The sequence below is a fragment of the Anabas testudineus genome, chromosome 2 (genome assembly GCF_900324465.2).
Source record: "Anabas testudineus chromosome 2, fAnaTes1.2, whole genome shotgun sequence".
Taxonomy (NCBI): Eukaryota; Metazoa; Chordata; class Actinopteri; order Anabantiformes; family Anabantidae; genus Anabas; species Anabas testudineus.
The window spans coordinates 1,207,135-1,219,492 of NC_046611.1; the positions used below are offsets into that span (position 1 = coordinate 1,207,135).

A 12,358-nucleotide genomic window follows, 5' to 3' on the forward strand; every position below is an offset into this window, starting at 1 on the left:
ACTTCCTTTTGAACAGCAGCAGCTCACATGTTAAATCTAGTTTCCTGAGTCGGGTCAGTGCAGACTCAGGACAAACTTGAATTTAAAAAGGTCAGAAGTCAAATGAATGTTAATGATGCTGTTAAGTTTCCAATCAAGAACCTTTCAGAGCAACAGGTCTCATGTTGTGAAGTAGACACAGGACAAACATTCACTTCATGCTCTTTATTAATCGGAGTAAAACCAAAGCTCACTGGAATGTGCAGAATTCAATGACTGAGTCCAGTTCTTTAACTTTTTGGTGTTCAGCGTTTCTGGGACTTGCTGATGTTTTAGTACTCCTCTCCTTCATCCTCCTCCCCGACGCTGTCAGTGCCCACCTCTTCGTAATCCTTCTCCAGGGCGGCCATGTCCTCTCTGGCCTCAGAGAACTCTCCCTCCTCCATCCCCTCTCCGACGTACCAGTGGACGAAGGCTCTCTTGGCGTACATCAGGTCAAACTTGTGGTCGAGTCGAGCCCAGGCCTCAGCGATAGCGGTGGTGTTGCTCAGCATGCACACAGCCCTCTGGACCTTGGCCAGGTCTCCTCCAGGAACCACAGTGGGAGGCTGGTAATTGATGCCCACCTTGAAACCTGTGGGACACCAGTCCACAAACTGGATGGTCCTCTTCGTCTTGATGGTGGCGATGGCAGAGTTGACGTCTTTTGGCACCACGTCTCCACGGTACAGGAGGCAGCAGGCCATGTACTTCCCATGGCGAGGGTCACACTTCACCATCTGATTGGCTGGTTCGAAGCAGGCATTGGTGATGTCAGCCACAGACAGCTGCTCATGATAGGCCTTCTCTGCTGAGATGACTGGGGCATAAGTGGCCAGAGGGAAGTGATACGAGGGTAGGGCACCAGATTGGTCTGGAACTCTGTCAGGTCAACATTCAAGGCACCATCGAAACGCAGGGAGGCGGTGATGGAGGAGACGATCTGTCCAATCAGTCTGTTGAGGTTGGTGTAGGTGGGACGCTCGATGTCCAGGTTCCTGCGGCAGATGTCATAGATGGCCTCATTGTCCACCATGAAGGCACAGTCCGAGTGCTCCAGGGTGGTGTGGGTGGTCAGGATGGAGTTGTATGGCTCCACTACAGCTGTGGAGACCTGTGGAGCAGGGTAAACCGCAAACTCCAGCTTTGACTTCTTGCCGTAGTCGACAGAGAGACGCTCCATCAGCAGAGAGGTGAAGCCGGAGCCGGTTCCTCCTCCAAAGGAGTGGAAGATCAGGAAACCTTGGAGCCGGTGCACTGGTCAGCCTGGAAGTAAAAAGGGAAAACGTTAAATCACGTTGAACACAGATCCTCAACTAAACCTGCTTCACTGTGGACAACTTAACCCACCAGTTTACGAGTTCTGTCAAGAACCAGGTCGATGATCTCCTTGCCGACTGTGTAGTGACCACGGGCGTAGTTGTTTGCTGCATCTTCTTTTCCAGTGATCAGCTGCTCAGGGTGGAAGAGTTGGCGGTAGGTTTCCTGTACGGACCTCATCTGAGGAGCAACAGTAAAACTGGTTAGTGATGCTCCAAACTGAGGGAACCTCGTGTTCTTTCATCTTGGAAGAAGTCCTGACACTTGTACCAACCAGTGCATTTTAACAGTTTTATCATGTTTACTTTGTTCAGATCTTGTGACTGCGTGTCTTAAAGCCAGCTGATGAAACTCAAGGTTTAATACCACCGGAAAGAAGGAAAAACCAGTTGGTGTCGTACAACTTAAAGTCACATTTTGCACTGCTTCCTATAGCAGCAAATTATAATGAACAAGTCGAGTAAAGAATTACTCTTTGTAGGACTACAACAATAAATGAGCTACTGTAAGAGTTTGCCATTTTTCAGACAAATAAAAAATTCTGTGTTTCAAAAAAAAACAAAAAAAAACCTGGGGATCTAATCATCAGGCTCCAGTTCATCGTGTGTTCAGCAAAGTTAACACATTCACCCTTCAAATTAAAATTTATCATCTTACCAATGACAGTTGGCTCCAAGTCCACAAACACAGCTCTGGGAACATGTTTGCCAGCTCCAGTTTCACTGAAGAAGGTGTTGAAGGAGTCGTCTCCCCCTCCAATGGTCTTGTCACTGGGCATCTGACCGTCTGGCTGGATGCCGTGCTCCAGGCAGTACAGCTCCCAGCATGCATTGCCCATCTGGGCACCGGCCTGGCCGACGTGCATGGAAATACATTCACGCTGTAGAGAAAGAAACATCAGTTAATGTTTCTACAGGAAAAGGTGAGTCATCATTTAACATGTCTGGATCCAAACCACCAAGACCGAGTTGTCAGAGGGGATACAGGGCATCTTGTCAGCCATTAACCTGTTAAAGCCCACATTTACCAATTATTACCAGAGACTGTTTAGAATAAGTAAACCCAATAAAATCTACAGTCTAAAAACTAATACTTCCCCTTAGTCATGCAGTTACTACACTGAGCCTAATGCTCCTTAGCCTTTAGTGAAAGGTAAATCACATTTAACTGACCGGTTTCAAACAAACATGTCTGAAGTGTAATTAGTTCAACAGGTTCTTTGAGTGAAGGTTCAAACGTCTCTGCGTCTTTTGTTAGCTCCCCTCCCCCCTCAGGCGAACACTTCCTGCCGAGCGGATGAAGCATGAACGCTGAGTCACATGGCGGGTTTCAGCTCTGCTGCCCCCCCCCACCGAGTCTCACAGCAGCCCCGGACAGACACCACCCTGCGGGAGGAGTGTGTGCTGCCCCCACCGAGTCTCACAGCAGCCCCGGACAGACACCACCCTGCGGGAGGAGTGTGTGCTGCCCCCACCGAGTCTCACAGCAGCCCCGGACAGACACCACCCTGCGGGAGGAGTGTGTGCTGCCCCCACCGAGTCTCACAGCAGCCCCGGACAGACACCACCCTGCGGGATGAGTGTGTGCTGCCCCCCCCCCCCCCCGAGTCTCACAGCAGCCCCGGACAGACACCACCCTGCCTGAGAGTCCTCCCTGCCCCCACCGCCCTACCTCAGTGTAACGTTCACGGACAGGGCGTTATCTGATGGCGGCTTCAAAACGTTTCAGTTCCGTCAACGCCCCACAGACACTGTTCGGCCACAGACACTGTTCGGCCCACAGACACTGTTCGGCCCACAGACACTGTTCGGCCCACAGACACTGTTCGGCCCACAGACACTGTTCGGCCCACAGACATTTTATTATTCGGCCCACGACCTTTAGTTTTTCTCGTCGAACCTTTTCAGCATCTTTTAAAAACTAAAAGTCAAATTTACGTTTTTGAAACTGCGCCAGAAGTTTGGCCTCGGTCCACGTCACACCACGTTACGTCACACACGCGGGATCAGAAGCGACGAGCAACTTAGTGAAAATTAACATTTAAAACATTTTATTTACCGTAAAACGATGTTTTATTTAACTACTATTAAACCACTAGTGTTTCCTTTGTCAACCTAAGAACGACGCAATTTAAATTAAAAGGTTAGCCTTCAACAGCAAGGCCAAGTTATTTGAAACGCTTCTCTGTGGTAAAATATGTGGTAACTCACACTTTTAAAGAACGATGACGCCAGTTTTAACACATTTTACGCAGAAACTCACCATTTTAACGGTTCGTTCCTTCTCGCCGACGTCGAAGAATCGGGTGCTGAAGGCGGTTCTGAGCTCCGGAAGCTGCGCAGGGGTATTTATGGTTTACCAAGGAGGCGGGGCCAAAGCGACGGTTTGAAATTCCTTTCGGCGGGAGCGAACGTTGGGACGTGCTGCGTTCAGGTGCGGCCCGTAAATATCCTGATAGCCGCACTTCACAGGTTTGTGTGTTTCCTTCTTTTGTGTACAGGTTCATGAAAGATCGGGTTAAAAGACAAGAAGGGACAATATAACAGAATAAAACTCTTCAACTGTTTATGGTAAAGTTCAGGTGAACAGCTTTATTGACATGTATGTTGTATTATGTCACCACTATTCTGCTGTAGTCCAGATCAAGACCCAAACCAAGAAAAGTGGCATCAGATTAATCAAAATAAGTTATTTAAGTTTTTGCTCAAATTAACAGTTCAATCATGGATCTGTGAGAAGAGTCAGATTATTGACATGAATCAAAGAAAACATCTGAGGAGATGATGAAACTACTAAAACTGGGTTAAGAACTGTCCAATGGAAGAAGGTCATGAGGTCTGATGAGTCCAGATTTACCCTGTTCCAGAGTGATGGAGCATCAGGGGAAGAAGAGAGGAGGTGGAGTGATGCACCATCATGACTAGTGTCTACTGTACAACCTGTGGGGGCAGTGCTATGATCTGGGGCTGCTGCAGCTGGTCAGGTCCAGGTTCAAAGAATGAGGTCAGCTCACTAGAAAGATTAATGCAACTCTGGACGACAATAAATGTTGAGACATTACAGAAACTTATTGAAACGATGCCACAGTGAATCTGCTGTAATCAAAGGTAAAAGCAACAAAGTATTAAAGTGTGTGACTGTTTTTTGGCAGTGTATTTCCAGACAAATAAAGTACTCACCAACTCACCTAATTAACTTAAACATTATCATCTAAAAAGGAACTTTGCGGCTTTTCTAAAGTTCAGAGGATCACTTGACACTTTTGTCAACAACAAGCTCAAATAATGCAAAACTACAATAGTGCAGGCTTCAAGGAGGTAAACTGAGTTAATAGAGCATGAGCAGCGTTGTGTTAGCTGTGTTGTGCAATCAGACACTAACAACAGTGTAGTCAACCAGAAACATGGATCAGTTTATTGTTTCAAGTCAAAGTCATGCACAGTAGGAAAGTTGATACCTTGACACTGAATTCCACTTAATCTCTCTAGATAACAACAGGGATTTTGTATATGATCCAAGGGTTGTCACACGCATCTGTCAAATATAGAATATCACTGTAAAATGTGAAAGCAAAATTCCTCAGCACAACATTTTAGTTCCAAACTCCTTGGCTGTAAAGAACAGTGTATTTCACACCGCTCAGTTAATCTGACCATTCTCTTGTTATACAATGCAGCTTTTAAATGGTCATAAAACAGATTCAGCTTAATGCAGTAAAAAGGCAAAGATTTGGAAAGATTTTAGTACCTGTGGAGAAAGCATGAATTTGTATTTTAAAATGTAAATCAAAAGATTTACGTTTCTACAGACAGGATGCCAAAGAATAATGGATATGAGTGGTGATAAAAGGCCTTATTAAGTCCTTTTTATTTTTGTCATTCTCCAATATAGACTTTGCATTGTGATTGGCAGCACTTTTTATTTATGTGCAGCAGAAAGCCACATTATTGGCTTCAAAAAGAAACAATAAAAGGCACTGCCATCCTTATTTGTACAATTTATTGCATTTAGCTCCCCGTTCTGATGGCAGAGGTTTATCTTTAAGAACCAGATGACAGTTGGCTGACTAATTGCTCAACCTAATTTGCTCAAAGCATACTAACACCTAAAGGATCCAATGACTGTTGTTTTTGTTTGTTGAAACTTAATATTCCTCTCCCTCTTCCTCTCCTTCATCCCCGACGCTGTCAGTGCCCACCTCTTCGTAATCCTTCTCCAGGGCGGCCATGTCCTCTCTGGCCTCAGAGAACTCTCCCTCCTCCATCCCCTCTCCGACGTACCAGTGGACGAAGGCTCTCTTGGCATACATCAGGTCAAACTTGTGGTCGAGTCGAGCCCAGGCCTCAGCGATAGCGGTGGTGTTGCTCAGCATGCACACAGCCCTCTGGACCTTGGCCAGGTCTCCTCCAGGAACCACAGTGGGAGGCTGGTAATTGATGCCCACCTTGAAACCTGTGGGACACCAGTCCACAAACTGGATGGTCCTCTTCGTCTTGATGGTGGCGATGGCAGAGTTGACAGTCTTTTGGCACCACGTCGCCACGGAATAACAGGCAGCAGGCCATGTACTTCCCATGGCGAGGGTCACACTTCACCATCTGATTGGCTGGTTCGAAGCAGGCATTGGTGATCTCTGCTACTGATAACTGCTCATGATAGGCCTTCTCTGCTGAGATGACTGGGGCATAAGTGGCCAGAGGGAAGTGAATACGAGGGTAGGGCACCAGATTGGTCTGGAACTCTGTCAGGTCAACATTCAAGGCACCATCGAAACGCAGGGAGGCGGTGATGGAGGAGACGATCTGTCCAATCAGTCTGTTGAGGTTGGTGTAGGTGGGACGCTCGATGTCCAGGTTCCTGCGGCAGATGTCATAGATGGCCTCATTGTCCACCATGAAGGCACAGTCCGAGTGCTCCAGGGTGGTGTGGGTGGTCAGGATGGAGTTGTATGGCTCCACTACAGCTGTGGAGACCTGAGGGGCAGGATAGATTGCAAACTCCAGCTTTGACTTCTTGCCGTAGTCGACAGAGAGACGCTCCATCAGCAGAGAGGTGAAGCCAGGAGCCGGTTCCTCCTCCAAAGGAGTGGAAGATCAGGAAACCTTGGAGTCCGGTGCACTGGTCAGCCTGCAGGAAAACAATTAATCACTTCACTGTGACTGATGAACCTGAATTAAAATATGAAACAACTACAGTGAAACTCACCAGTTTTCGGATCCTGTCAAGAACCAGGTCGATGATCTCTTTGCCGATGGTGTAGTGACCTCGAGCATAATTGTTTGCTGCATCTTCCTTTCCAGTGATCAGCTGCTCAGGGTGAAAAAGTTGGCGGTAGGTTCCTGTACGGACTTCGTCTGTAAATGAATAATACCAACATTACAATCAGTAGTTCCCAAATCTAGATCAACCTGATTAACCAGATCAAAATTAGCATTAAAAAAAATCTTCCTACCGATGACAGTTGGCTCCAAGTCCACAAACACAGCTCTGGGAACATGTTTGCCAGCTCCAGTTTCACTGAAGAAGGTGTTGAAGGAGTCGTCTCCCCCTCCAATGGTCTTGTCACTGGGCATCTGACCGTCTGGCTGGATGCCGTGCTCCAGGCAGTACAGCTCCCAGCATGCATTGCCTATCTGGGATCCAGCTTGGCCAACATGTACAGAGATACATTCACGCTGCAACAACAAGCGATTCAGATGTTAAGAACTGTTTTTTGTACAATTATTTAGAAGAAAATAAAAGAGAATTTAATCAAACTCAATGAATCAAAGTATAATCAGCTAATAGAGGACTGGACATTGATCAGGTAAGACTAATCCAGACTAATCCATAAAAACAATTTGTCAGTGTCTTCATTAAGTCTTTATAAAGTGAAATCTTTCTATCATTTTAAAACATGATGTCATGGCAGACCACAAATTCAGTCTTTAAATCACATATTTGTATTTTACCTTACATTAAAAAATGTTTCAAAAGAATTAACTTGTGTTTTAAATGGAGTAAACAGGCATTTCCTCTGAGAAAGGAGTTGTTACTTGATCACGTTGAGCCAAGATAATGTTCCTGATATTTATTTATTGTGATGTTATTTAGTATTTAGTACATTCAATATTTTGTTTCATACACATTTTAAAATAGGTATAAAAGATTATGTTTCACCAGGTAAAATGACAAATCCTACACAACCTGTAGGTTGTCATTGAGTTTCCTAATTCTACTACAGAGTGACAAGGTTTGATCATTTCTCAACTTAAAATGCAACCGGTCTCCTGTCGACACAGAAACAGTGCTGATGTGACAGGTTGTGTTTGTTTTTTGTCACAAACCACGTCTTTAACTATTCTGACCGAACACAAACAAACTGGTCAAAACCAGATACTATTTTTCAGGTCTATTTTTCCATTCTTTGAAACAAAAAGATAAAATAAAACTCACCATGGTTTCGTCTCTTGCAGCAGTCCTCGTTCACCTGAAATGAGTGGCTGGGGATGTTTTGTCAGGTACGACTTCAGGGGAGCTGCTTTATAACACAGCATCACTAGGCAACAGCCTGCCATGTTGTGGTAACTGGAGGAGCTTGAGAAGCAAACACCAGCTCCTCCGATGAAATATGAGGAGGAAGAGCAAAAAAAAGAAAATCTATTGGTATGCTCCCCTGCAGAGATCTAAGGAACGTTGGCTGTTGTTACACTGATGAGCAACTGGCAGCAATGAGCTGGACGTCTATGAAATATGAGGCGTAACTGTTCGCCATCTTCTCAAGTGTCACATTTTAGATTTAAGACACCTTGTTATGCAGAGCAGTGTACAGTTAGGGGGCAGGTAGGGGTTCAGACTTGCTTAAGCACATTCCAACACATTATTGGAAACATTTATTTCTCTGTTGATGAAAAACTTTAAGTAAATAGGCAAAACATAATATTAATAATTTTAACAGAAGACTGCTCAAATTAAAACTTGGGCTTGTTAACATGGCACATTTGGAGGCTCTTTTTCCTAATCACACAAAGTAGGGAAACCTGATACCTTCCTAGAGTGACCTGAATAGGCTTCTGTTACAGATCACTGTTGCATTAACACTTTGGTCGAGATTAATTTACAATGCAAAGGCATCAGCTGAGTGGCTTGAGAAAACAAGGCACGCTTCTCTCAAAGTCAAGTGACTTTTGCGACTAATGTTACTTTTCCATTAGGTTAGAGAGCATCAGTGTATGGCAAAGATATTTCCAGTTTTATTTTGACAAAGAGAGAAAATGAGCAAGGTAGTTGTATTGAGTTGTCTAAAAGCATGCCATACCTAAAACTAGAGATCAGCAGAGAATCGTGATTTCCCCTGAGGGAGACATTACGTTTATTATTGTTTTTGACAAACTTTAGGAAAGGTTTTAGGGAACTTCTTGAAGAAACGTTAGTAAGTGACAAAAACTGTTGTGCTAGTTAGAAACTGTCTTTCTATCAGCATACTCCATTGTTTGAGTTCGAATGGCTGTTATGTTTCCCCCCTGCATCCAAGTAACCCTAGTGACAAATTGTTTGCGTTTGCCAGATTACACTCCTATTTAGTCTCCCTAGTTACTCCTTTTCTTTTCAAACCTATTTTGTTTTTGATTGTCAGCTGATCAAGACAGATGAGGCAGTTGCTCAAAGAGGTGTGTGTGCTTTGCTCTCAGTGGCAACACTCTTGTTATTGGACAATTCCCAGTTGATGTCAGAAACTAATCATCAGACCATAATGCAGAGTATACATTCTTCTTGCAATGTTACAAGACCGAATTTGTGACCCCTTCTCTCAGATTTTAGCACCAAAACCTTATAAAACTAAAACACACTGCATGATATTTATCAGTCTTGCTTTATTTTTTATGTACTACAGATGATATTGTTACAGTTTTGTGACTGAATTAGTTGTGTGAATACAGTTAACACATTGCATTAAGCTGCTGATGTTTTAGTACTCCTCTCCTTCATCCTCCTCCCCGACGCTGTCAGTGCCCACCTCTTCGTAATCCTTCTCCAGGGCGGCCAAGTCCTCTCTGGCCTCAGAGAACTCTCCCTCCTCCATCCCCTCTCCGACGTACCAGTGGACGAAGGCTCTCTTGGCGTACATCAGGTCAAACTTGTGGTCGAGTCGAGCCCAGGCCTCAGCGATAGCGGTGGTGTTGCTCAGCATGCACACAGCCCTCTGGACCTTGGCCAGGTCTCCTCCAGGAACCACAGTGGGAGGCTGGTAATTGATGCCCACTTTGAAACCTGTGGGACACCAGTCCACAAACTGGATGGTCCTCTTCGTCTTGATGGTGGCGATGGCAGCATTCACTTCTTTTGGCACCACGTCTCCACGGTACAGGAGGCAGCAGGCCATGTACTTCCCATGGCGAGGGTCACACTTCACCATCTGATTGGCTGGTTCGAAGCAGGCGTTAGTGATGTCAGCCACAGACAGCTGCTCATGATAGGCCTTCTCTGCTGAGATGACTGGGGCATAAGTGGCCAGAGGGAAGTGAATACGAGGGTAGGGCACCAGATTGGTCTGGAACTCTGTCAGGTCAACATTCAAGGCACCATCGAAACGCAGGGAGGCGGTGATGGAGGAGACGATCTGTCCAATCAGTCTGTTGAGGTTGGTGTAGGTGGGACGCTCGATGTCCAGGTTCCTGCGGCAGATGTCATAGATGGCCTCATTGTCCACCATGAAGGCACAGTCCGAGTGCTCCAGGGTGGTGTGGGTGGTCAGGATGGAGTTGTATGGCTCCACTACAGCTGTGGAGACCTGAGGGGCAGGATAGATTGCAAACTCCAGCTTTGACTTCTTGCCGTAGTCGACAGAGAGACGCTCCATCAGCAGAGAGGTGAAGCCGGAGCCGGTTCCTCCTCCAAAGGAGTGGAAGATCAGGAAACCTTGGAGTCCGGTGCACTGGTCAGCCTGCAGGAAAACAATTAATCACTTCACTGTGACTGATGAACCTGAATTAAAATATGAAACAACTACAGTGAAACTCACCAGTTTTCGGATCCTGTCAAGAACCAGGTCGATGATCTCTTTGCCGATGGTGTAGTGACCTCGAGCATAATTGTTTGCTGCATCTTCCTTTCCAGTGATCAGCTGCTCAGGGTGAAAAAGTTGGCGGTAGGTTCCTGTACGGACTTCGTCTGTAAATGAATAATACCAACATTACAATCAGTAGTTCCCAAATCTAGATCAACCTGATTAACCAGATCAAAATTAGCATTAAAAAAAATCTTCCTACCGATGACAGTTGGCTCCAAGTCCACAAACACAGCTCTGGGAACATGTTTGCCAGCTCCAGTTTCACTGAAGAAGGTGTTGAAGGAGTCGTCTCCCCCTCCAATGGTCTTGTCACTGGGCATCTGACCGTCTGGCTGGATGCCGTGCTCCAGGCAGTACAGCTCCCAGCATGCATTGCCCATTTGTACACCCGCCTGACCAACATGTACAGAGACTGCATTCACGCTGGAGGAACATGGAAAACAAGCCACGTTATTGAAGTCTGGAATTGCAAACTGCAGTTTGCATTTACAGTTTTCCAGGCAAGAAAACAGCTTTTGTCTGAAGAATGTGCAGCTGCAGAAACTTACCATGATTGTTATGAACTCCTGCTGCTGATGTTGAGGAGCTGCAGATAAAATCTGTTGTTGTGTGTCTGTTAAGATTTCTCCACTACTTATAGTTCCATCAAACTCTATGGTAACATGCTTTGTTTTCAATAAATGGGGGGTTAAGCAGGGGAAAAGCCAATAGTTCAGCCATGGAACAAATTGTTCCATGCTTTGCTACACATCAATAACCCTTGATGCTGTACCAGGATAATGTATAACTCTGACCACCACGCACATAGATACATACATGTTGACATTTAGGTCAACATGTCAAACAGTGTCCATAGAGTACACTGAGAATAATGAACTTTTTTTGAACATTTCAATGAACTGTCTAGGCCTGTTCCCTCTCTTCTGCTTGGTGCATTGTTGCATTAGAGGACGGGGGCTCCCTGCCTCCCCCTCGCCATTTAATCTGACTGAGCTGCTCTGTTGTGGTTTCCACATGATTGGCTGATTCTGTTGTTACAGAAACATCGAAGGCCAAGCTGTTGCCACACTGGTCTGACACTCCAAATGTCAGCAACACTGTTCTTTACAGTACACATGGGTTGTGGCCAGGTTGCTGACATGCAGTCTGTGAGCTGCACAGTCTGCATTAAATTAAACTCAGTTCCTCTTTTCTGAATACGTTCCTCTAAAAGTTTTCTTATTGTTGTTGTTGCAGATACTACAACTACAACTACTTCAGAAACAGACATATTCTGGAAATACTAAAAATTAATAATTTGTCTGTATATGAACCACCCTGTCATGTTTAAATTCACCCCAATCAGTCGAGGCCTGGTCCAGCTGGAATCTCCACTACTACGTAGTGCTGTTCAGTGGGGATTTATCCATTTGTCTATGGCTGTAGACTATAATTCTGTAAGGTCTTAAACCTTACAACGTAAAGTGCCTCGAGATGACATCTGTTGTGATTTGGTGCTATATAAATGAACTGAATACAAATGAACAGAAATTATGGAGACTGGTAAAAGAAAAGCAGCAAAACCTTTACTATAGATACAGAAGAGAACACAGCACCACCTAGTGTCATACAAGGGAAACAGTGTTAATGTAAATATCCATATATTTTCCTATAAATTGTGTGATGCTTTTGTTTTCATGGTGATTTCATGATGATTCCTTTAGAAAAAAGAGCTCACTACTGTGTAGACAAACAAACAGGCCCACTGGGCCTACCTGTATATCAGGATACAGATCCATAAACCCAGGAGGTCACAGCTTCAGTATGAGGTTAGTGTTAGTATTTCTTATTTGAAAGTCACAGTGTTCACTTAAAAGAAGCAAATAGACCACAATAATACAAAAATCACCAAAAAAGACAATGGTATGATGCAAATGTCTCTCTCAGCCCGTATATTATGTATAACTAAATTATTACCTGTTATAACCTATT

General features: G+C 44.9%; 1 protein-coding gene and 2 pseudogenes across 1 annotated transcript; all 3 read right to left on the reverse strand.

The window, feature by feature from the left end:
* Positions 1–189: 189 nt before the first annotated feature.
* On the reverse strand, positions 190–3,725 carry LOC113163090 (annotated as a pseudogene).
* Positions 190–10,804, reverse strand: LOC113163095 (tubulin alpha chain-like). Its single transcript, XM_026361430.1, has 4 exons — positions 10,587–10,804; positions 10,340–10,488; positions 9,284–10,261; positions 190–308 (listed from the first exon to the last, which is right to left on the reverse strand). Exons 1-3 carry the CDS (start codon positions 10,765–10,767, stop codon positions 9,287–9,289), a joined length of 1,305 nt encoding a protein of 434 aa, XP_026217215.1. The 5' UTR covers positions 10,768–10,804; the 3' UTR covers positions 190–308; positions 9,284–9,286.
* On the reverse strand, positions 5,482–7,791 carry LOC113163089 (annotated as a pseudogene).
* Positions 10,805–12,358: the final 1,554 nt, after the last annotated feature.

What these genes read in the sequence shown, in the direction of transcription:
- LOC113163095 (XM_026361430.1), bottom strand. Translation starts at nt 10,767, where the DNA reads ATGGGCAATGCATGCTGGGAGCTGTACTGCCTGGAGCACGGCATCCAG. An exon ending in CTTGGAGCCAACTGTCATCG is followed by an intron (nt 10,489 to 10,586) that starts GTAGGAAGATTT and finishes ATTCATTTACAG; the next exon opens with ACGAAGTCCGTACAGGAACC. An exon ending in TTGACAGGATCCGAAAACTG is followed by an intron (nt 10,262 to 10,339) that starts GTGAGTTTCACT and finishes GTTTTCCTGCAG; the next exon opens with GCTGACCAGTGCACCGGACT.